We start from the raw sequence: 26,666 nt of genomic DNA, 5'->3' as shown, positions 1-26,666 counted from the left end.
GGTTTAAGCTTTCATAGTTTCCGTTGAGTTTGTACTCTGAAAATTAGAACCTAACACCAGAAAGTAGGATTTCTCTGTGATCGTACACAGGCACTTCAAATTCCATTGAGTTTCTTATATGGCCTCATTTAAAACCCCTGCACTACCTTCTGGCTTCTCTTCTGTTATCGTTATGACTCTCTCAGCTCAACTCTCTGAAAACTGGCTGCATACTCTAGTCTAGATTTACATCCACGGCAGAGCAGAGGTACCTAGGCTGCTAAAAAGTTGGCTTACGTAACAATACAATACAGAACAGAAGCCTTTGAACAGTCGTCTCAAGCAGCAGAGTTGCCCTAGAAGAATACTGGTTCCAACAGGAGTCAGGCTGCCCCCCCTCCCGGTGGAGACATGTACTGCATCCTGCCTGGCAAATAGTGTTGGATAACATCGTTCCTATTTGAATTTAATAGAGCGAGGAAGGAAAAAAACAAATTACAGGGCCGTAATGAGTTTTTCTATAAAAACTGTTTCATTAGACCTGTGCTGAATTAAATGCAGGAGATGGTATTTCCCTGAGGATAGCCCAAGCAAATGTCCTCCTCACATTGGTTTACAGTGGAAACTACATTCCTTTAGAGAGAAATGTATTTCTGACAGATTCCATAATTGAATTGGAGCTACAGTTTGCAGACTGTATTTAAATATTTATTCTCAGGGAGTTAGTTTGCCAGACCAATATTTAGTCTTTTACCTCTATCATTGGTAAATAATTCATTTGGCGGTCTAAACGGTTAATTCCCTAGGCCAGTTATGGAGAACATTATGAGTGGATATGTATCATGACATGTCAGGGGATTATTACCCTTCAACACAATAAACGGTACTAGACAATGGCATGCCAGTGGGTGTTGTACTGTATGAGTGTGAGATAACATCAACCACTTCAAATCACTCATTCTCTACTCAGTATCTACTCAAGTTATGCAAATAAGACACTTGATAAATACCTAGATGGAGACAGATTAAAGATGTTAGCTATAAAGTCACCCTTTTGAAAATAAGGCTACTACTATGTAGAATACAGCAGTGCTCCAGTTTGAGAACATGTATATGTCTCTGAATCTTTCAAGGGCCTGAGGTTGTTCTGTATAGAGAGAAGTTGTCTGTTATCTTTTGGTGGGATGATCCAGTAGACACATGCTGTCTGGGTGTTGCTTTGCTTGGGCCAGCCAGATGGAATCTGTCCAGATGTCCTGTCAGGATCATGTCCTCACAACCCTGGTTCTCTACATGTGCTCTGATTACTAATTGATAAAGTATTATGTAAAAACATGTTCATATAATGTTTTTACTGTGTTACTAAACAGGTATAAAAGCAACTAAATGGTTACCGTTACAGGTTCTGTTTTTTGGTGTCATGTATGGAGTGTTCAAAAATGATGTACTTTCTTTAGCAGTTATAGCCTACTTAGAAAATATTTTTATATATAGCAACGCTATTTTCCAGTGGCCCTTATCAACATGTTTCTCTCTAAACACATGGGGGCGCTGCTTTTGATGGCATCATCAATTGCCTCAGTACCCCGTGGTGATAAGAATATGGAATTAGGGCTTGACCTAGTTGGTCAGCTTTGTGTTGTGCCTTTATTCAGAGTGGTTGCCATTTGATTGACCAATGCCTAATTGAACACCAAAGCTCTGCCCATGCTGAATATAAAGCTGGAATGTGGCAGATTATGCAGTGAGTTCCTTTTGGAGCCTGAAATGACATTGAAAAAACAAGCTGAATACGCATCCGTTTATGGCAGCCAATCAATGACTTATGAGCTAATAATTGTTCCTGTGGAAAGGTTAATTTACTTATTTTGGGAAGGCGTCAAAGCCAGATTTGTAATTATTACTTAGTGGTATTTTGTAGAGGTGACATTTTACATACTAACTAATTTATCAGATTATTTCAGTTATTAACAACACTGTAAAAAATTATTTGCTGCCTGCCATAAATGGTAGTCGGGTCACTCCTGGAGTGACTAAGTGTGTGAGAGCGTGTGTGTGCATGTGTGCGAGCGTGTGTGTGCTTTTGTCAGTGCATGTGTATGTAAACACCGGGATCGATCCACTCAAACCGTAGTCCATTATTGCTGTCAGGTTAGGTGGCAATTACTATAGCAGTGACTGTTACTTTCACACAATTAGGTGACTTTCTGCATTGAGCTATCTTAGCTTTTTTACAACGAACTAGAGAACATATCTTGCCCTTTCAAGCTATCTGACCCACTTGTGTGCAACCCATGTGACCTGCTTTTACAGGACCCTAGGATTAGCAGTGCTTTATGTAGCATCTAAAACTTGGCTACATGGAAGCCAGAACTTCTGGTACTTCCACTCACTCTCCCTCCGTCTTTAGAAAGCCATGGGAAAATCTCTGCCTTTGTGTTTTCCCTATCCCTGCTTGTTCGGTTGCAAGAGAGAACTTGATGGCGAGGGAGGGAGGAATACAGAGAGCGACCAAGAGAGGAGGCACTGGGGACACAAAGTTCTCTTTCATAGCAGTTTGTTCTGGAATCCTATCTTTGTTGACTGCTGCAGCAGCAGTGGATGCTCAGCTCCCTCTTCCCGGGATCCTATTCTTACTGTTCACTCACTGTCATCCATTTTACTCTCTGGGGGCTGAAATCCCTCTAGAGATCCCGTGGAGGAACTCAGCTCAGTGGAGTCGGTGTGTTTTAATGCAGAGCAGCCGACCCGTTGAGATCCGGTCCTTGTTTTCTGACCGTCCCGGGGGTTGGGAAACTGCTGGAAAGTTCAGACAGACACACTCCCTCACGCTACGCACGGCAGGCAGCTCAGCGATGAAGGGTTTTGTCTGCACCGCAGGTAGAAAAGGATTGCTCACAACTTGCCAAGAAGGATGTCTCAGTTTTTCATATGCTGCTCACGGCCTCTCAGGGACTCTATGACAAACATGTGTTTGTTTGTTCCAAAGCAAACAGTGGAATGGCTGTTTTAGCTGTCACTCACCCTCACGTCGGACAGGTAGAAGAAGAAAGTAGAGGAGAGGGGAGAATGCAACCAGCCAGCCACCATCCAGCCTTTTGCGGTGCTGCTGCTGAATGCTGAGTATAAGGCTGCAGGGTTATGGAGGTGGCACAGAGGCTTTGCTCAGGCTTGTTTGAAGTTTTTTTTCCCCATGTCAAAGGTAAAGGATTACGCGGGGGGTTGGAATGCAGCCTGGAAGTGAAGGACTCAGAGAGCTACCCTAAACACCACCACACCAGGGAGAGGAGTGTGAGATTGTGTTTGCTTTGCGACTGTGTGTATGTAGGTGTGTGCGTGTAAGTTAGGCTAGTTTGTGCATGCCTGTGTGTGTGGGGGAGTGGTAGTGGGTAGTGCCATGCTACTGCTGAGCAGTCGGGCTACGGAGCAGACTATCCCCGGGGCCACAAGTAAAGCTGTAACAGCCCACCAGTCAGGAGGAGGTAGGACCACGGTGTACCACATCTCTGTCATCCTGAATGGAACTTTGGGGCATGAGGGGGTGAGGGAGGGCCTGGCCGCCAGACACGCCTCCCTGGAGCAGAGTCATCCGGCAGCCAGGAGCACTAGGGCACGGCCACAGGCGCTTCAGGGGGAGGAGGGACACTTCAGGCTGGGCAAGGCACGGCAGAAGCTTGGCAGGTGGCCCTCCCTGAGCCGTACAGGCAGAGTGGGGGGGAGGAGGGAGGAGGAGGAGGAGGGAAGAAAAATGAAGACGGACCGGTTTCTCCAACTCCAACAGCTCTCTAGTAACTCAGCAGCGCCAGCAGCAGCCCATCCTTTTCAGATAGACAGGGAGACTGCAGCGGTAGGAGTAGAGGTAAAGGCAGCCACAGCAGCTCCAGAGCAACAGAAGACCCAGGTAGAGATCCAGGGACAGGACGTTTCTCCCCAGACTGAAGGGCCTCTCCCTGGGCATCATGGTGGTGTTCTGGCCGGTGGTGGCTCTCCACCCCGGGCTGTGCTCCGCAGGAGGCCATCCCAGGACGGTGCTGCTCCACACAACAGGAGGGCGGTGAGCATGTATGGAGCCGCAGCCAGGCAGCATCGAGGCTCGCTAAGCCGCCAGGACAGACAGGACAGGCCCAGGAGTGTGTGCATGCTCGCAGGCCCCAACCTCAACCCTGCCCTATCAGAGCCCGGGTCCCACTCCCAACAGACCTCCAGGAGGGGGGCTACAAGGTCTCTGGACGGTCCCCCACAGCAGCGCTGGACCAGGAGGGCAGAGCTGCGGGCGGTGGACGGCCTTAAGCCAGGGGTGCTCCCTCAGTGGACGGTGGCGGGGGCTGAGGAGAAGGTGGTCCCCCGGGTCCGGCAGCAGACCTGGAAACCGAGACCGGTCAGCATGACTGTGTTGGAGCTGAGGAAGAAGGCCTCTGGGTCTCAGGAAGGGCTGGACAGCGAAGGAGGAAGCCAGGGGGGAGGTCTATTTGGCCGCTGGAGGCTGTTCGGCCGACCAGCCCAGGACAAGGAGAAGGAGGAAGCCCCAGACCCAGGCTCCAAGCCCAGCAGCAAGCCGGATGCCCCCAAGAAGACCCTGAGCTCCTTACGCCGGAGCCTCAGTCTGCGGATCAGGAGGAACCGGCCACGGGAAAGAGTGGACATTTCTGAGGTGACAGCAGAGGAACGCTCACGCACTACAAGTATGGAGCAGGAGACATCTCGCCCCTTGAGGCCCTTCTCCTATCTGACTGGGAGGACCCTGCCACCTCCTTACGAGAGTGATGATGATGGAGGGAGGCAGTTCATTCAGTACCACAGCCAGGGCAAGGTCAAGGTGATGGAGGTGCCCCTCTACCCAGCCAAACTGTCCTCCTCTACTAAACCGGCCCAGGAGGAGCCCAGCCTATGGCAGCTCATAGCCAGACGCTTTAGGAGGAAGGAGCAGCAGCAACCGTCCAACGGTAAATGTGAACTCCAGCCCCGACACCCGAGCAAAGAGACTGGCAAATATTCCCTAGGCAGGATCAAAAAGCCTCAGTCAGTTGCAATAGAGACTCTGGTAGACTGCAACAAAGGTCAAGGTAAGATTCCCAGTACGATTGAATATATTTCCCAGCGCTTAGTGCTCCTGGTTCTGGACAGCCCCTCCTCAACCACTCTGTCAAAAAAAGTTCACAGGGGAGCAGGTAGCCTAGCGGTTAAGATCATTTGGGCAGTAACCAAAAGGTCGCTGGTTCGAATCCCGAGCTGACTAGGTGAAAAATCTATCTGTGCCCTTGATCAAGGCACTTAACCCCCTTTCGCTCCTCTTAGTCACTGGATAAGAGCTCACATGTAAACAGGAACAGGGTTATTCTGCTCTTTAAGGAATGAGGGCAAATGAAAAACACATGGAAAGGGAACTTTAGGCTGAGGTGGCATTTCAAGGTTTCGGGACCCGGAGGTTAGAAACAGTTCTCATTTTAGCTTTTGTGTTTTGTTTATTTACTTTTCCCACAATGCGTTTCAAATCCATGTTGGTTCTTATTCAGCTATGGAACAGTCACCACTGAAAACATTTTACATTAGAGATTTGGATGAGATGAGATGAGGGTTATCTCATATGAATTTGCCTTGTTGTTTTAAAGTTAACAATAGCTGTTTGATGAGAAAAGGTATGGGTGGTTGGTACAGTACTATACAGTCTGATCCAGAAGTGGCTCTGTGTTTCCCAGAGCCAGTGTGGTTGGAAATGCATGGTAGCTAATGCCTCTGGCCTCGTAGGGACACAGCTTAAGGGCCTTGGAGATGCTTTTGGCCGCCAACCAGGGCTAAATTAGGAGGGCTTAAACACTGTAATGATGGGGAACTGAGACAGAGACTTAAGCACTGTGCTTAAAGGTTAGCTAGCCTAGCGCTACTCTCTATACGTTGACAGTGTAGGATCTTGTGTGTATGTGTTGAGTTACTCATAGAAGCAGACTGAGACTGAGACTCCTTCCAGACTCATATCAAACATCTCCAATCCAAAATCAAATCAAGAATCGGCTTTCTATTCCGCAACAAAGCCTCCTTCACTCACGCCGCCAAACTTACCCTAGTAAAACTGACTATCCTACCGATCCTCGACTTCGGCGATGTCATCTACAAAATAGCTTCCAACACTCTACTCAGCAAACTGGATGCAGTTTATCACAGTGCCATTCGTTTTGTTACTAAAGCACCTTATACGACCCACCACTGCGACCTGTATGCCCTAGTCGGCTGGCCCTCGCTACATGTTCGTCGTCAGACCCACTGGCTCCAGGTCATCTACAAGGCTATGCTAGGTAAAGTGCCGCCTTATCTCAGTTCACTGGTCACGATGGCTACACCCACCCGCAGCACGCGCTCCAGCAGGTGTATCTCACTGATCATCCCTAAAGCTAAAACCTCATTTGGACGCCTTTCCTTCCAGTTCTCTGCTGCCTGCGACTGGAACGAATTGCAAAAATCTCTGAAGTTGGAGACTTTTATCTCCCTCAACAACTTTAAAAATCTGCTATCCGAGCAGCTAACCGATCGCTGCAGCTGTACATAGTCCATCTGTAAACTACCCACCCAATTTACCTACCTCACCCCCCATACTGCTTTTATTTATTTACTTTTCTGCTCTTTTGCACACCAGTATCTCTTCTTGCACATGATCATCTGATGATTTATCACTCCAGTGTTAATCTGCTAAATTGTAATTATTCGATTTATTGCCTACCTCATGCCTTTTGCACACATTGTATATAGATTCTCTTTTTTTCTACCATGTTATTGACTTGTTTATTGTTTACTCCATGTGTAACTCTGTGTTGTCTGTTCACACTGCTATGCTTTATCTTGGCCAGGTCGCAGTTGCAAATGAGAACTTGTTCTCAACTAGCCTACCTGGTTAAATAAAGGTGAAAAAAAAAAAAAAAAAAAAAAAAAGACAGAGAAGCAACGATGAGCTATAGAGATTAGCCAATGTGCTGAAGCTGTGTTTGCTGTGTACTCCATGCAGTTTAGTTCAAATCTAAATTAAGCCTTGTTCTTGTCATAGTCATTAGCAGATAACACCTTCTACTATGGTGAACTGAAGTTAAAAACTTATATCAGACAGGTTTGCGCAAAATGCCAAGCATGACACGAAACATGTTCTAGAGTTATGATTGGTGATCGTGAATTATTACCTAATTATTACATAATTTTGAAAAATTCACCGCTCAGACCCCCAGAATCTATGAGTGAACAATGAAAGTTTGAGTGAAGTTCAGATTCAAAACAGACACCTGTTGCTGTAGGAGTAAGATGTATCAAACTTTCCAGAGAAACACTTCTTAGATTGTTATGCGTACTTGGTAAGTTGTAAGTTGTTTCTCTGTGAATGAACCACAAATCAGACTATGTACTTTGTGTTGATATCCTCTTTAACAAAGCTTTGTTTCCTTCTGAGCCTAAGCGGTTAATAAGGGCAGATACAGGTACACTTTGTGATTTGCAGTTTTTTATTTGTTTTCCCAATAAGAACTGTTACCAAGGTCACCAAAGCCTTTGTAGTGTTAGGTGCACGTTTAGTGATATTTGTCTATGTAGTCGAAGTAGGAGAGGGCAGTCAGTCAGGCAGTAGGAATGTAGGTGTGCCGATCACTCTGACTAAAAGCCTAGTCACCTGTCTCTACCTGCCTAAGTGTTTGACAACCTTACCTGGCTGCAAAATGTATCCTAAGAGTTCTGATTCCCAGCCCTTAGTTAGTACACACACACACACACACACACATGCAAACACACTCACATACACACGTGTGAAATTGCAAAAATGAACCAAAAACACGTTAGCTGGCATTACGGTATACTCTGTTTAGCTAGTAACTAATATGGATGTCCAGGTGTTAGTACTAGCTAATGATGAGCTGTTTTCCTGGTTATATTTTTTTGTCTTTGGTGGTATAGCCCTACACCAGGGATGAGGTGTTGAGGACCCTGTCCCCCTCACGACTGCACCTCACCCCTACCGGTGGGTGAACAAGGCCATTGTTGTCAGGTCCGTGGAGGAGGGGTGGTTTGAAGTGACTTTTGTGAGGTAGTCAACACTGCACTCCATCACAGACCTGGGTTCAAATAGGATTTGAAATCTTTCCAATACTTTGGCTGGGCGTGATTGAGCTTGCCTGCAGCAGTGGAACCAATGGAATGGTCTCAAATGTGTAAACCAGGCAGATTCAGACAAATACTCAAAGCAGTATTTCAAATAGAAGATTTCAAATACTATTTGAACCCAGGCCTGCTTCATCAAACGCATGACGTGCATTAAACTAGGCTGCACTGGGACTAGAGTAAAGTTAGGTGTTTCCCTCTTGAAATGCCATACACGTCATTGTTTTGTAGGACCAGTCAGGCTGGCAAAATGTTCACTGTGGTACATGTATCTTGCCTAGACTTGGCATTGCTCATGGAGAGTTGTCGAAAGTGTCCTGTGTGTCAATGTGCATTTTGTATTCTTTCATCTCATGACTGATCTCTCTTATAAGAGATCCTTGAAATTGGTTGTGGAGTGTTCAAGAATAACAATACCCTGTCCTTTCTTTTTTTCATCCCACAACCAACTGAAGTTCATTCATGAAAATAGTTTGCAGCTCTGCTCTTTCTCATACAAAACGCTTTGTCACTGTGAATCAGGGCCAACAAAATGTCTGTTCCCAAAATGTCTGTTCCCCTAAATGTTCTTAAGTTTGAGTCTGCCTGCTCTGAAGACTCTCCGTCGGAGTTGTGTGAAGACGCATCTGGTTTATTAAGTAAGCACCCTCAGCAGACCTTCTCTGAGCCAAACTCCTCACTAATGACTTTGTTTACCGTTATGACAAACCAAATGTGTCACTCCCAAGCCAATTGGGGAAACTGAACGTTTGATCACACAAACCCACTTCTGGGAGAGGAGGGAAGAGGAGAGGGATAAAGGAGAAGAGAGAATAAGACACTGTTGTGGGTTGAGTGAGTAAGTGAGTCAGTCCAGAAGGAGATGGATATAGAGGCTCTCTTAATACTTTAATATGACTCCTTATTTGAGCGTCTGCTGCCACAGATCCCCAGCTACTGTGTTCCCTTCAAATCTAATTGTATTGGTTGCGTACACATATTTTGCAGGTGCAGTGAAATGCTTATGTTTCTACTTTAGCTCCAACAGTGCAGTAATACGGAACAATACAGAATAATATACAAATCCCCAAAAATTCAAAGGAATAAATCAATAAATATCAGTACGAGCAATGTCAGAGTCTGGAATATCTATACACACCATCATATGTATATGATGGTGTGTATGGATAGTATATGAATAGAAAAGGTGTGTATGGCAGTAGTTATATAGGATGAGCCATGACTAGAATACAGTATATACATATTAAGTGGGTTAAACAATTATGTAAACATTATTAAAGTGACCAGTGTTCAATGACCATGTAAATAGGGCAGCAATATCTAAGGTGCAGGGTAGAGTACCGGGTGGTAGCCGGCTATTAACAGTGACTAAGGTTCAGGGCAGGGTACTGGGCGGAGGCCGGCAAGTGGTGACTGTTTAACAATCTGATGGCCTGGAGATAGAAGCTGTTTATCAGTCTCTAGGTCCCAGCTTTGATACACCTGTACTGCATCAGCCTTCTAGATGGTAGCAGGGTGAACAGGCTGCGGCTCGGGTGGCTGAGGTCCTTGATGATTTTCTTGGCCTTCCTGTGACACTCGGTGCTGTAGATGTCCTGAAGGGCAGGCAGTGTGTCCCTGGTGATGTGTTGGGCTGACCGCACCACACTCTGGAGAGCCCTGCGGTTGCGGACGGTGCAATTGCTGTACCGAGTGATGATACAGTCTGACAGAATACTCTCAATGGTGCATCTGTAGAAATTTGTGAGGGTCTTAGAGGCCAAGCTGAATTTCTTCAGCCTCCGGAGGTGTTGTTGGGGCATGAGCTTAGTGATGAGCTTGGAGGGCACTATAGTGTTGAAGGCTGAGCTAGTCGGTAAACAGCATTCTTACATACACTACCGTTCAAAAGTTTGGGGTTACTTCGAATTGTCCTTGTTTTTGAAAGAAAAGCAAATTCTTTGGTCCATTAAAATAACATCAAATTGATCAGAAATACAGTGTAGACATTGTTAATGTTGTAAATGACTATTGTAGCTGGAAACTGCGTATTTTTTGGGGAATATCTACATAGGCCCATTATCAGCAACCCTCACTCCTGTGTTCCATTGGCACATTGTGTTAGTTAATCCAAATTTATAATTTTAAAAGGCTAGTTGATCATTAGAAAACCCTTTTGCAATTATGTTAGCACAGCTGAAAACTGTTGTGTTGATTAAAGAAGCAATAAAACTGGCCTTCTTTAGACTAGTTGATTATCTGGATTGTCAGCATTTGTGGGTTCGATTACAGACTCAAAATGTCCATAAACAAAAAGCTTTATTCTGAAACTCGTCAGTCTATACTTGTTCTGAGAAATGAAGGCTATTCCATGTGAGAAATTGCCAAGAAACTGAAGATCTCGTACAATGCTGTATACTACTCCCTTCACAGAACAGCGCAAACTGGCTCTAACCAGAATAAAAAGAGGAATGGGAGGCCCCGGTGCACAACTGAGCAAGAGGACAAGTACATTAGAGTGTTTAGTTTGAGAAACAGACTGGGATAGGGAGAGATTGAATATGTCCATTCACACTGCTGCTACTTGCCTCTCAGGGGAAAAAGCTTCTCAGAATCAAGTTCAAAACCCATTTACATGCTGGAGTTTGAGACACCACTCACCAATGGGGTTTAATGTCATGGTGATGACAGAATAGCACAACAGAAATAAAGGATGATGTGCATCAGTGCTCAGTTCAAAGTAGAGTTCCCGAGTTGACTTTTGGATTCTTCTTATCTGTGGCTATTGACAGTTGAGGGCCCTTTTTTGTGCAGAACCATGTTTATGGTATGTTGTTAATGTGGGGTTGTGATTATAGAAAACAATTCACTCTACTATATCGAGTCAGCTAAGACGGAAAATGTGTCTCCCTTGGGTTAAATTTGGATTCCGCTCAACACTGGTGTCCAATTTACCTCTGAGGAAATGGTCGATACCAAGCCTTCAACAACAAAAATCTTAGAAGAGAATAAGAGACCCGTAAGTCAGCTTGCCTATAGCCCTACACAATAGAATAGATTGGTCAGCGGGCATCCAGCTCTGTCTGCTTACTGCTGATTCTGTTCACTTATCTATCACCTCAGAATGAAATGACATTCTGCTGTTCAGAGCTCTACAGATAAGTTATAAGAGCTGTAGCAGCATTGAGTAGACAGCTTTGTGAGTTTGGTTACAGAGGCGTAACATTTACAAGATCGAGAGATGATTCAGGAATGATTATGTTAATGGAGCTGCTGCTCTGCGTAAGTATATGCTAGACCGAGTCCAATGGCAGTGGGTAACAATCCACTACAAATGTAGGATCTTAATTTGAGCCAGTTGCTACAGCAGAAAAATAGTCCTGCAGCAACAGGAAATGTTGATTATAATTAATAGCCATTTTTGTAGGGGTTGATACATTTTTTGTAAAGGAAATCAAATCTCAAATTTCAAAGTGGGAATTACATACTTCAGAAGCCTTTTTAAACCTCAAATACAGTAGAAGTTTTACATTTCCTGCATTGCAGGCAAGTTATCCTACAACATGGTAATCAAATGAAGATCCTACATATTTATGTGGTTACCAATGAGGGATGTAAAAAGACTTAGTCCAAGCTAAATTGGTACTCTGTCATTTGTAGCTAGTGGGAAAGGATCTCCTAATCTTTGGCAGGGAGGTTTAGACCTCACGGTCGTTCTCCGCTTTCATTCCCCACTGACCCCACACACACACAAACACAAAAACAAACAAAAAATCCTTGTGGGGAACTAAAATGTATTTCCATTCAAAATCCTATCTTCCTTAACCCCTATACCTAACTCCTAACCCTAATTGTAAACCTAGCCCCTAAATTTAAAGTAGCCGTTATGGGAAATGTCCCCACGAGGGATAATATTCCTGGTTTCACTATCCTTTTGGGGATTTCCAGTACCCACAAGGATAGTAATACACCCCCCCCCCCCCCACACACACACACACAGAGCAGCATAAACGTGGGGTTTTCTGCATTTTCTTTCTCTCTCTGTTTTCTGAACTCAACATGGGGGTTACTAATCGTGCCCCACTGCCCTTGGATTGAATAGTAATTTTTATTAGAGTGGACATGAGTAATGAGTCGAAAAACATGAAACAATCCATCGATGCAGTTTTCCATCTCACACGAACAAAGGCCCTAGTGTCCTCTGGAGGATGCATCACTGAAGTTGGGGCTCATTCTGTTCCATTTCTATAGGCATTGTGGGTACTGATGGGTTGCTAATTTTTAATGGATGATGTAAAGCAGAACAAAATTAATTATATTTGCTGTTTCAGCAAGGAATAAGGACAAGTGGCACTTGTTACATCAATCTGGATAGCCACAGCATATAGGCCTACAGTAGCATGTAACACGTGTGTAGCACAAACAATGTGTCAGATTGGTTTAATGAAAGATGGCTATCACTTCAGTAAGGTAAAGCTTTGAGTGAATAACCTACATTTCTTCTATTTCTCCTCCTTTCTTCTGCCCTGTGTCGAACATACGGCTCACATGCCGGATCTGGCCCCTGAGGGGGTCCAATCCGTCCTGCAGGTGTTTTTTTTGTGTATGTGTACTTAGAAAGTATTCATACCCCTTGACTTATTCCACATTTTGTTGTGTTACAGCCTGAATTCAAAATGGATTAAATCTTCTTCTTTTTTCACCCATCTACACACAATACCCCATAATGACAAAGTGAAGACATGTTTTTAGAAATGTTTGCTAATTTATTGAGAATGAAATACAGAAATATCTAATTTACATAAGTATTCACACCCCTGAGTCAATACTTTGTAGAAGCACCTTTGGCAGCGATTACAGCTGTGAGTCTTTTTGAGTAAGTCTCTAAGAGCTTTTTACACTTGGATTGTGCAACATTTGCCCATTATTCCTTTCAAAATTCTTTGACCTCTGTCAAAATGGTTGATGATCATTGCTAGATAACCATTTTCAGGTCTTGCCACAGATTTTCAAGTAGATAAAATACATTTAAACTCAGTTTTTCACAATTCCTGACATTTAATCCTAGTAAAAATTCCCTGTCTTAGGCCAGTTAGGATCACCACTTTATTTTAAGAATGTGAAATGTCAGAATAATAGTAGAGAGAATGATTTATTTCAGATTTGATTTCTTTCATCACATTCCCAGTGGGTCAGAAGTTTACATACACTCAATTAGTATTTGATAGCATTGCCTTTAAATTGTTTAACTTGGGTCAAACGTTGTGGGTAGCCTTCCACAAGCTTCCCACAAGTTGGGTGAATTTTTGTAGGCCTCCTTGCTCGCACACGCTTTTTCAGTTCTGCCCACAAATTTTCTATAGTACTGAGGTCAGGGCTTTGTGATGGCCACTCCAATACCTTGACTATGTTGACCCTAAGCAGTTGAAAAACGAGTTTTAACCTCTACTTCATCACCCTCCCGGATCCGGGATCCTCCTCATCAAAAAAGCTGACTAGCATAGCCTAGCCTAACGGGACAGGGATGTCATATAATATAATTTTCATGAAATCACAAGTCCAATACAGCAAATGAAATATAAACATCTTGTGAATCCAGCCATCATTTCCGATTTTTAAAATGTTTTACAGCGAAAACACAATATGTATTTCTATTAGCTAACCACAATAGCCAAACACACAACCGCATATTTTCACCATGTTTCCACCGCATAGGTAGCTTTCACAAAACCGACAAAATAGAGATAAAATTAGTCACTAACCAAGAAACAACTTCATCAGATGACAGTCTTATAACATGTTATACAATACATTTATGTTTTGTTTGAAAATGTGCATATTTGAGGTATAAATCATAGTTTTACATTGCAGCCACCATCAAAAATAGCACCAAAGCAGCCAGAATAATTAGAGAGCAACGTGAAATACATAAATACTCATCATAAAACATTTATGAAAAATACATGTTGTACAGCAAATGAAAGATAAACATCTTGTGAATCCAGCCAATATTTCCGATTTTTTAAGTGTTTTACAGCGAAAACACAATATAGAATTATATTAGCTTACCACAATAGCCAAACACACAAACGCATTTATTCACCGCAGAGGTAGCTTTCGCAAAAACCAGCAAAAGATATAAAATTAATCACTAACCTTGAACAAATTCATCAGATGACAGTCTTATAACATCATGTTATACAATACAATTATGTTTTGTTCGAAAATGTGCATATTTATAGCTACAAATCCTGGTTATACATTGTAAATACGTAGCATCGATTCACCAGAATGTCCGGAGATATTTTGGACACTCACCTAATCTGACCAAAGAACTCATCATAAACTTTACATAAAAATACTTGTTGTATGGCAAATGAAAGATACACTGGTTCTTAATGCAACCGCTGTGTTAGATTTTAAAAAATAACTTTACCATAACATACAGCTTGCGTTATTGTGAGACAGCGCTCACCAAAACGGCGGAGAATAGGAATCAACATTTTACACAGAAATACGAAATAACATCATAAATGTTTTCTTACTTTTGCTGAGCTTCCATCAGAATGTTGTACAAGGAGTCCTTGTTCCAGAATAAATCGTTGTTTGGTTTTAGAATGTCCATTTCTTCTGTCGAATTCACGCCACAATGCTAGCCAAGGTTGCTAACATTCCCATCCTCTCTTGACGCAAAGAACGGAAAACTCCAAAAGTCCCAATAAACGTTGAATAAACTGATAAAACTCGGTTGAAAAAACCTACTTTATGATGTTATTATCATATGTATCAAATAAAATCAGAGCCGGAGATATTCGCCGTGTAAACCGAACGCTTTTCAGAAGACAATGTCGAGCTCCCCCGCGCGCCTTCGAAGACAAAGAAAATTCCAGACCTGTCACTCCAAAAGCTCGGCCTCAGATCAAGCTAGACACCCCATTCCACCTTCCACTGCCTGTTGACATCTAGTGGAAGGCGTATGAAGTGCATGCATATCGATAAATAAAAGCCAGTTGAATAGGCAGGCCCTGAAACAGAGCCTCGTTTTCAGATTTTTCACTTCCTGTATGGAAGTTTGCTGCCAAATGAGTTCTGTTTTACTCACAGATATAATTCAAACAGTTTTAGAAACTTGAGAGTGTTTTCTATCCAATAGTAGTAATAATAATATGCATATTGTATGATCTAGAACAGAGTACGAGGCCGTTTCATTTGGCCACTCGGGAACATTCACTGTTTTCTTGGTAAGCAACTCCAGTGTAGATTTGGCCTTGTGTTTTAGGTTATTGTCCTACTGAAAGGTGAATTAATCTCCCAGTGTCTGGGTGAAATATTTTCCTCTAGAATTTTGCCTGTACTTACAGTTGAAGTCGGAAGTTTACATACACTTAGGTTGGAGTAATTAAAACTCATTTTTCAACCACTCCACAAATTTCTTGTTAACAAACTATAGTTTTGGCAAGACGGTTAGGACATCTACTTTGTGCATGACACAAGTAATTTTTTCAACAATTGTTTACAGACAGATTAATTCATAGTATCACAATTCCCATGGGTTAGAAGTTTACATACACTAGGTTGAATGTGCCTTTAAACAGCTTGGAAAATTCCAGAAAATTATGTCATGGCTTTAGAAGCTTCTGATAGGCTAAGTGACATCATTTAAGTCAATTGGAGGTGTACCTGTGGATGTATTTCAAGGCCTACCTTCAAACTCTGTGCCTCTTTGCTTGACACCATGGGAAAATCAAAAGAAATCAGCCAAGACCTCAGAAAAAAAACTGGAGACCTCCACAAGTCTGGTTCATCATTGGGAGCAATTGCCACGTTCATCTGTACAAACAAGTGCGCAAGTATAAACTCCATGGGACCACACAGCCGTCATACCACTCAGGAAGGAGATGCGTTCTGTCTCCTGGAGATGAAAGTACTTTGGTGCGAAAAGTGCAAATCAATCCCAGAACAACAGTAAAGGACCTTGTGAAGATGCTCGAGGAAACAGGTACACAAGTATCTATATCCACAGTAAAACGAGTCCTATACCGACATAACCTGAAAGGCCGCTCGGCAAGGAAGAAGCCACTGCTCCAAAACCGCCATAAAAAAGCCAGACTACGGTTTGCAACTGCACATGGGGAAAAAGATCGCACTTTTTGGAGAAATGTCCTCTGGTCTGATGAAACAAAAATAGAACTGTTGCGAGGGTGCTTTGCTGCAGGAGGGACTGGTGCACTTCACAAAATAGATGGCATCATGAGGGAGGGAAATTATGTGGATATTTTTTAAGCAACATCTCAAGACATCAGTCAGGAAGTTCAAGCTTGCTCGCAAATGGGTCTTCCAAATGGACATTGACCCCAAGCAAACTTCCAAAGTTGTGGCAAAATGGCTTAAGGACAACAAATTCAAGGTATTGGAGTGGCCATCACAAAGCCCTGACCTCAATCCTATAGAACATTTGTGGGAAGAACTGAAAAAGCGTGTGCGAGCAAGGAGGCATACAAACCTGACTCAGTTACTCCAGCTCTGTCAGGAGGAATGGGCCAAAATTCACCCAACTTATTGCGGGAAGCTTGTGGAAGGCTACCCGAAACATTTGACCCAAGTTAAAGGCAATGCTACCAAATACTAATTGAGTGTATGTAAACTTCTGACCCACTGGGAATGTGATGAAAGAAATAAAAGCTGAAATAAATCATTCTGTCTTCTTTTTTTCTGACATTTCACATTCTTTTATGGCTGCATTCCCGTTAACGGGATCGATATGACAACAGCCAGTGAAAGTGCAGGGCGCCAAATTCAAACAACAGAAATCTCATAATTAAAATTCCTCAAGCATACAAGTATTTCACACCATTTTACCTAACATAATCCCACCACAGTGTCCGATTTCAAAAATGCTTTACAGCGAAAGCACCACAAACGATTATGTTAGGTCACCGCAAAATCACAGAAAAACACAGCCATTTTTCCAGCCAAAGACAGGAGTCTCAAAAAGCAGAAATAGAGATAAAATTAATCACTAACCTTTGATGATCTTCATCAGATGACACTCATAGGACTTCATATTACACAATACATATATGTTTTGTTCAATAAAGTTCATATTTATATCCAAAAACCTCAGTTTACATTGGCGCCATGTTCAGAAATGCCTCCAAAATATCCGGAGAAATTGCAGAGAGCCACGTCAAATAATAGAAATAATCATCATAAACTTTGATGAAAGATCTTCGTCGGAATGCACTCCCAGGACTCCCACTTCCACAAGAAATGTTCGTTTTGTTCGGTAATGTCCATCATTTATGTCCAAATAGCTATTTTTTGTTATCGTGTTTGGTAAACAAATCCAAAGTCAGGAAGCGCGTTCACTAAAAGCAGACGAAATGTCAAAAAGTTCCGTAACAGTCAGTAGAAACATGTCAAACGATGTATGGAATCAATCTTTAGGATGTTTTTAACATAAATCTTCAATAACGTTCCAACCGGAGAATTCCATTGACTTCAGATGTGCGATGGAACAGAGCTCCCTCTCATGTGAACGCGCATGGTCAGAGCATGGTCAGCTCATGGCAGACCTGACTCATTCCTGTCTCCTTCGGCCCCACTTCCCAGTAGAGGCATCAGACAAGGTTCTACAGACTGTTGACATCTAGTGGAAGCCGTAGGAAGTGCAAACTGATCCATATCTCACTGTGTATTCAATAGGCGATGAGTTGAAAATCGACCAACCTCAGATTTCCCACTTCCTGTTTGGATTTCTTCTCAGGTTTTTGCCTGCCATATGAGTTCTGTTATACTCACAGACATCATTCAAACAGTTTTAGAAACTTCAGAGTGTTTTCTATCCAATACTAATAATAATATGGATATATTAGCAACTGGGACTGAGGAGCAGGCAGTTTACTCTGGGCACCTTTCATCCAAGCTACTCAATACTGCCCCTCCAGCCATAAGAAGTTAACATAAAGTGGTGATCCTAACTGACCTAAGACAGGGAATTTTTACTAGGATTAAATGTCAGGAATTGTGAACAACTTAATTGTATTTGGCTAAGGTGTATGTAAACTTCCAACTTCAACTGTATATAGTCATTGAACACGGGTCACTTTAATAATGTTAACATACCGTTTTACCCACTTCCACTGTAGCTGCCTTCCATTCATTTTTTTTATCCTGAACCCCCCCCCCCCCCCGGACCTTAACAATTAATGCTTACCCATAACATGATGCAGCCACCACTATGCTTAAAAATATGGAGAGTGGTACTCAGTAATGTGTTGTAAACTTTGTTTTCAGTACAAAAAGTTGATTTCTTTGCCACATGTTTTGCAGTATTACTTTAGTACCTTGTTGCAAACATGATGCGTGTTTTGGAATATTTTTATTTTGTGCAGGTTTCCTTCTTTTCACTCTGTCAATTAGGTTAGTATTGTAGAGTAACATCTTTAGTTTTCTCCTATCACAGCCATTAAACTCTGTAACTGTTTTAAAGTCACCATTGGCCTCATGGTGAAATCCCTGAGCAGTTTCCTTCCACTCCGGCAACTGAGTTGGGAAGGATGCCTGTATCTTTTTAGTGACTGGGTCCATTGATACACCATCCAAAGTATAATTAATAACTTCACCATACTCAAAGGGATATTCAATGTCTGCAAATTTTTTTACCCATCTAATAATGATTTTTAATAACTACCCCATCTAACTACCCCATCAAAGAAGGGTACCTTCTTTGGGCTTTGTGGTTGAATCTGTGTTTGCAATTCACTGTTCGACTGAGGGACTTTTACAGATAATTGTATGTGTGGGGTACAAAGATGGGGTAGTTATTAAAAATCATGTTTAACACCATTATTGCACACAGAGTGAGTCCATTCAACTTATTATGTGACTTAAGTACATTTCTACTCTTGAACTTACTTAGGATTTCCATAACAAAGGGGTTGAGTTGTACTTATTGAATCAAAATATTTCAGCTTTTCATTTTGTTATTAATTTGTAAAAACTTTGATAAACATAGTTCCATTTTGACATTAAGGGGTACTGTGTGTAGGCCAGTTATAAAAACATATACAGTACCAGTCAAAAGTTTGGACACACTTACTCATTCAAGGGTTTTTCTTTATTTTTACTATTTTCTACATTGTAGAATAATAGTGAAGACATCAAAACTATGAAATAACTCATATGGAATCTTGTAATAAGGAAAAATGTGTTAAACAAATCAAAATATATTTTATATTGGAGATTCTTCAAAGTAGCCACCCTTTGCCTTGGTGACAGCATTGCACACTCTTGGCATTCTACAATGTATAAAATAGTAATAAAAGAATAAAGAACAACCCTGAGTAGGTGTGACTGGTACTTTATATATATTCAAAAGAAAATCGGGCTGTAACACAACAAAATCTAGAAAAAGTCAAAAGGTGTGAATACCATCTGAAGTCACTGTACTTAAAATGACTGAAACCAAATCGAAACTGTGTAGGAATGATAATGGACCTACAGTATATTCATCCAGTTTCTTGATTGTCTCCAGCTCGCTAAAAAAGAAAGGCATTTCGCTGTACTTGGGCACATGACATAAAAATGTATAACTAAATAATCACCTAAATGAAAGCTAGACAGTCGGGGAGCATCGGAAATTTAAAAAACTATGAATAGAGGCCTTAAAAAAATATATATATATGTTGACGCCAAGGAAATATAGCACATTTTCAGTGATGCCCCTCCGGACCTCGTTGAAGACCAAATGCGGCCCCCGGCGCAAAATGAGTTTGACACGCTAAGTGGTCAACAACACTATAGAGACCCATTTGTGTGATGACCTCTAATTCAACTGAATGGCCTATCTATTTCTGGGGTCTTCCTTTGTGTGTTTGGCCCTCTCTCTTTAAGAGATGCAAGAATTGAGACAACAGTGGAAACTACTGTTTATCTCTTTGCAGTTAACTGCAAATCTGTTCATGTCAGAGTGCTCATAGAACATGGTGCTCAAGAGTTGCATAAAATAGCTCCAATCAGTATTTTTATTTTGAGAGGATCTACGTTGTGTCGTAACGTTGTCCTCTTGTCTCTATCATTAAATATGTTTTACAGAAACATTCGCTACATTTGTATGCTAACAATAAAACCTTGACAAAATGAGTGGCAACCTCATTTATGCTCCTATCTACCACTTCTGAAATATAACTCCCTCACTCAAGCAGTTTCAGAGCCGCATCTGAAGAGCGTCTTTGGTGCTCGTGTTCTAACATGTTCAAGGAGATGTGTCAAACTGGTAGTGAGAGGGCTTAGCAACACAAAGCCTGAATCTACCTCTGGTGATGCACTCAACACGCCTCAGCCTGGAATAAAGTGAGATCGCCATAGCAACGAAGCCTATTATTGTATACAGTGTTTTAAGTCAACCTTATTGCTTCTAAAACAAAACATTTAAAGGTAGAATCTAGTGTTCAAACGAACAACTGTTTACTTTCTTAATTGGGAAAAGTGTCTCAAGTGAAGTTCAATTGTGTTTGGAATGGCTTTGATTAGCCTTGGAACAACGTTTGCATGTATGTTTTTCAACAATTGATCTCATGTTGTGCAAATGTTGCAATTTTCACTGAAGCCCTTACACTTAACTTACACAGACAATAAAAATGGATTGGACAACCGCTTTCAATTTGTGTAAAATATTGTTTATGGCAAGAGTGCTCTAGAATACCTATGAATAGGTACTTGAATACAGTAATTTGCTCTCAATATTTTTTTCTGGATGATTGATTTTCTGTAATATGATTGCCTTGGGCATGAAGAGAACATTGTTGCTGCAACAGACATATGCACCTACAGTAAAGGATGCTGCCTTGTATGGCGTTGTAGGTTTTCATTATTCTGGTGTAGACCGACATAGGGGGATCCCACCTTGCCGCCTGCAGACAGGGTGTCTACACCCCCTCTGTTGGAGATGGTATCTCCATGGGGGTTGCTAGCTCAGAATGGGGGGGGGGGGGGGGGGGCTGTGAATCAAAATAAGAACGGGGTCTTCTGTCAAACAGTTGTTGTGACAGATGCTAACACTCTTTGCGGTGTCCTTTGAGAGAAGTTATCTGTGTGTTTGGTTTGGTTATGGCAATAACCTACAGGCAGACATAAACAATTCTACTGACTTTCACCCAGACTGTAATTGTTCTATTGAATGGTTTTCTAGACTTTTTCAAAATGGTGATTATTCAGTCAAATGTTCCTTCCCTATCTGATGTCATTAATAGAGCAAACATGTTGTGTCACGTCTGGTAATCTCTCACTGTTAAATTGAATTAGCAGCCGCAGCATCAGTTTGCCTCAAGGTGAGAGGATCGAAAAAAGCTCCAACATACTGAATGAGGTAGTGTCAAATCAAATTTGTCACATGCTTCGTAAACCACAGTTTTAGACTAACAGTGAAATTAATAGCTTACTTACGGGCCCTTTTCAAAGAATGCCGTTAAAGATACAAAAAATATCAAATAAACATGGAAATAATGACACGAGGAATAAATACAGTGAATAACAAATAACAATAAGGAGTAAAAATAGCATGGCTATATACAGTACAGGGAGTACCAGTACTAGGCTTGACCTATATACCGTATACCAGTGTTAGATTCTAAATGAACCTAGTGAAACTTACGGACAATTTAGTAAAGCTTAAACCAAGTTTAATTCACTTATTGGGTCATACAGCTGCATAAGACAAAGCCATGGTTCCACCAGTGGTAGTATATATACTAGGGATGCACGATATAGCGGTGAACATATCGGAATGGGCCGATATTAGCTAAAAATGCCAACATCGGTATCGGCTTGATGTCTAGTTTAACGCCAATGTTAAAAGCGAAATCCATTAAAGCCAAGATAATGGAATTCATTGCCCTTGACAGTCAACCGTTTTCTGTCATGGGTGATGTTGGCTTTCGCCGACTGGTCGAGCACCGGTACACACTACCAAGCGCGCTATTTGGTTACACAGTAATAGCGTCACTGCTATTAGCTTCACAACATACATACTATGGAACGCTGTTTGGGTCTTTGCGTTTCAAAAAAGATAAAGTAACACTGTCAAAGCTCTACAAAAAAGTCTGAATATAAGCAAACACCGGCCACAAACGATGTGTTCACACGCGTTGGTAGTAAAGCATCATTTGTTTGACCGCAACTTCTGGGGTAGCTAGCTTTAGCTTGGTACCTAGCTAGTACCAATACAACCAGCCTGAAAACAATGACCAGTAGAAACTGCAGTCATTTTCATTTTTCTTAGCAATGTTTTAGGAATCCTTGTGAGTAAGTATTAGCTAGGTTGCCACTTGTTGTTCGCCTATTGAAATTGAACTTCAGTTCATGAAAATAAATAGCTAGCCAGCTACTTAACCCTGTTGCCCTAAGCTAACGTTATAAGCAGCCAGCTAGCTTCATCTGGCTAGTGAGGCTCCACCGGGCCGAGTTATGTGTTGTGAAGCTAGCCACAATAAGGAATAGGCGCAATAGTGGAATTTGCGGCTTGCCTTCAAAATAAAAGTGTCATTGACAGTGATGCAAATGAATACAAATAGTATAATTATGCCGTACTTTTATTTTGAAGGCTAACCGCAAAGTCTGGTAATGGGAACATACGTGAATGCCAACAAAGTAACTTTTTGGTGTGGTGTGTGTGTGTGTGTAACCTTTATTTAACTAGTCAAGTCAGTTAAGAACAAATTCTAATTTACAATGACGGCCTGGACGACGCTGGGCCAATTGTGCGCGGCCCTATGGGACTCCCAATCACGGCCGGATGTGATACAGCCTGGATTCGAACCAGAGACTGTAGTGATGTCTCTTGCACTGAGATGCAGTGCCTTAGATCGCTGCAGTACCTTAGACCGCTGTGTGTTAACTATTTAACTGTAATAGAATGCTTAAAAGGCCGCTAAAATGTTAAATATTGGTTATCGGTGTTGTTTTTTGTCAAGGAAAATATAGGATATCGGTATCGGCCAAAAATGTCATATCGGTGCATCACTAATATATACCCCAATTTGGATGACGTCCAACTTCTCTCTAAACATTACATCTTTATTGCTTGGCAGGAAATTAGGTGATGTGGGCCATAAACTGTTCCTTCTCCCTTAATCTGACCTGACCTCGATCCCCTTCCTCACTAAACCACATCTCTCCACCATTGTCTGTGCCTGCCACATGTGATTGGTAGGGCTGGGCGATATGGCCAAAATATCATATCATATGGTATTTTTCAAAATTTGGATGGTATTTGATGGTGTGTTATGTTTTTCATTAATAAAAGTTCTCCATTTGCTTTATGAGTAGTCGGTGACCCTAGGGTGCCAACACATATTTGGCACCCTAGGGTGCCAAATATGTTATTGAAGTTAAAGTTATTTCAATGGGTCTTTCTCCATTCGGATTGTTTTATACTGTTTAATTCAACTTCAACCTAAAATAATTTCCTGCATTTCCATGAAGTTCTGCTTTTCCTGCACTCATTTGAGTGTCTTTCCACACTGCCACGATGTGGGCAAAAATACTAGGCTTTATTTTTTACCAAATGTTGCAATTGTGATTTAGATCAAAACACTTGGGTGAACTTTTGGAATCATGGAAATATAATGTTTATTATAATTATATAGTTAGAATATAAATAATAGTGGGCACTTTGAATACAGTGCTTGACATGACAACAAATGAAAATGCCATGGATGAGTTATTGTGACAGGGTAGGAACCAAAGTGATGTTCCGTGTTTCCTAGGGGACCCTATAATCTTTGGTTACATTACATCTTTATTCATATAGCCAACATATTCATGCTTTGCCTATTCCTCTTTGATGTAGAAGATACTGTTGCACAAACAACATGCTGATTTAGACCTCCACCTGCACTGGTACCAGGCGGTATTAGCTGTTTACGTTTGCGATTAGCATTAGTGGCTATCACGATTTAGCCTAACTTGCCAAGAAAATACAAACTAACGTTAGCTGTTTGCAGATGTAAGAAACACAAACTGATATTGTAATTATAGAACGCTTGTGGATTTATATTAAGATTAAATTGGAAACAACATTGTTGCCATCAACATTGTTGCATGTGCTGCATTGACCATGCAGACTGAACGAAAGTATCTCGTGGTCAAGCAACAACACATGCCCTCCTTGAGTGACAGGGGGTGGGACTAGGTCTTTGTGGAAAGCAGCGTGGAGATTGAGAGAGAGCAGAGAGGGATGACTCAAGTAGCGGAGTAAACTATAAAAATGGACGTTACACACAGCGTATCACATTTAACAAACCAAACATTCAAATACCGTTTTAGAAGGTAGAGTAAAAAACCCAAACCGGTCCGTGCATCAATACCGGTATATAGTAAAATACGGTATACCGCCTAGCCCTAGTGATTGCCCTTCCTTTACTCAATACATTCCCCCTACAGATAACCATTAACTTCTGGTGTACACACTAGACTATGGCATTCAATAGGATACCTGATATTGAACAATATTTCAAGTTTAGAACTCATCACCAGGGTCATTCGAATACCAGCGATATGAATTACAATACAGCGAGTCTTCTTGGGTATGACACTGATTATTTGCCACAACTTTGGAAGTATGCTTGGGGTCATTGTCCATTTGGAATACCTATTTGCGACCAAGCTTTAACTTCCTGACTGATGTCTTGAGATGTTGCTTCGATATATCCACATAACTTTCCTCCCTCATGATGCCATCTATTTTGTGAAGTGCACCAGACCCTCCTGCAGCAAAGCACCCCCACAACATGATGCTGCCACCCCCGTGCTTCACGGTTGGGATGGTGTTCTTCGGCTTGCAAGCCTCCCCCTTTTTCCTCCAAACATAACGATGGTCATTATGGCCAAACAATTCTATTTTTGTTTCATCAGACCAGAGGAAATTTCTTCAAAAAGTACGATCTTTGTACCCATGTGCAGTTGCAAACTGTAGTCTGGCTTTTTTATGGCGGTTTTGAAGCAGTGGCTTCTGCCTTGCTGAGCGGCCTTTCAGGTTATGTCGAAATAGGACTCGTTTTACTGTGTCTATAGATACTTTTGTACCTGTTTCCTCCAGCATCTTCACAAGGTCCTTTGCTGTTGTTCTGCGATTGATTTGCACTTTTCGCACCAAAATACGTTCATCTCTAGGAGACAGAAAGCATCTCTGTCCTGAGCGGTATGACGGCTGCGTGTTCCCATGGTGTTTATACTTGTGTATTATTGTTTATACAGATGAACGTGATACCTTCAGGCGTTTGTAAATTGCTCCCAAGGATGAACCAGACTTGTGGAGGTCTCCAGTTTTTTTCTGAGGTCTTGGCTGATTTCTTTTGATTTTCCCATGATGTCAAGCAAAGAGGTACTGAGTTTGAAGGTAGGCCTTGAAATACATCCACAGGTACACCTCCAATTGACAATAATTATGTCAATTAGCCTATCAGAAGTTTCTAAAGCCATGACATAATTTTCTGGAATTTTCCAAGCTGTTTAAAGGCACCGTCAACTTAGTGTACGTAAACTTCTGACCCACTGGAATTGTGATACAGTGAATTATAAGTGAAATAATCTGTCTGTAAACAATTGTTGGAAAAATTACGTGTGTCATGCACAAAGTAGATGTCCTAACAGACTTGCCAAAACTATAGTTTTTTAATAAGAAATTTGTGGAGTGGTTGAAAAACGAGTTTTAATGACTCCAAACTAAGTGTATGTAAAGTTCCGACTTCAACTGTACATAGGGCAGAAATCTCTTAGGTGCAGAGATTGTAGCCGGCTAGTAACAGTGACTAAGTTCAGGGTAGGGTACTGGGCAGAGGCCAGCTAGTGGTGACTATTTAACTTTCTGATGGCCTGGAGACAGAAGCTGTTTTTCAGTCTCTCAGTCCCAGCTTTGATGTACCTGTACTGTCCCCTCCTAAATGGTAGATGGGTGAACAGGTCATGGCTCGGGTGGCGGAGGTCCTTCCTGTAACACCAGGTGATCTTCTTGGCCTTCCTGTGACACCGGGTGCTGTACAGTAGATGTCCTGGAGGGCAGGCGGTGTGCCCCTGGTGATACGTAGGGCTGACCACACCAACCTCTGGATATCCCTGCGGTTGCAGACAGTGCGGCGATACAGCCGGACAGGATGCTCTCAATGGTGCATCTGGAGAAGTTTGTGAGGGTCTTCGGGACCAAGCCAACATTTCTTCAGCCTCCTGAGGTTAAGTGGTGCTGTTGCTCTGAATCCTCGTTGTGTGTTCCGTCTGGCTCCGCGGCCTTGTGAATGTTAACCTCTAGAAAGGTCTTACTCACATCGGTTACGGAAAGCAAGATCACACAGTCATCCGTAACAGCTGGTGCTCTCATGCATGGTTCAGTTTTGCTTTCCTCGAGGCGAGGCATTTATTTTGTCTGCTAGGCTCGCATCACTGGGCAGCTCGTGGCTGGGTTTCCCTTTGTAGTCTGTGATAGTTTGCAAGCCCTGCTACATCCTTCGAGTGTCAGTGCCGGTGTAGTAGGTTTCGATCTTAGTCCTGTATTGACCCTTTGCCTATTTGATGGACCGTCAGAGGTC

The 26,666-nt window shown here is 42.1% G+C and overlaps 1 protein-coding gene across 5 annotated transcripts in view; it reads left to right on the top strand.

The window, feature by feature from the left end:
* LOC139550594 (arf-GAP with GTPase, ANK repeat and PH domain-containing protein 3-like) overlaps positions 1–26,666 on the top strand; it is a 262,197-nt gene that overhangs the window by 98,289 nt on the left and 137,242 nt on the right. For 3 of the 5 annotated variants that reach the window (XM_071361565.1, XM_071361568.1, XM_071361569.1), the window contains exon 1: positions 2,563–5,042. The exons of 1 other annotated variant lie outside the window; for it this stretch is intronic. In XM_071361565.1, coding sequence (XP_071217666.1) covers positions 3,377–5,042 — 1,666 coding nt within the window. In that variant the 5' untranslated portion in view covers positions 2,563–3,376. Of the gene's footprint in view, positions 1–2,562; positions 5,043–26,666 lie in introns of those variants that run through there. One more of the 5 variants, XM_071361566.1, reaches the window with a different exon arrangement.

This window comes from Salvelinus alpinus, chromosome 23, assembly GCF_045679555.1.
Source record: "Salvelinus alpinus chromosome 23, SLU_Salpinus.1, whole genome shotgun sequence".
NCBI classification, from domain to species: domain Eukaryota; kingdom Metazoa; phylum Chordata; class Actinopteri; order Salmoniformes; family Salmonidae; genus Salvelinus; species Salvelinus alpinus.
Note: the sequence above shows the minus strand (reverse complement) of the source record. Positions and strands in the feature narration are given on the sequence as shown.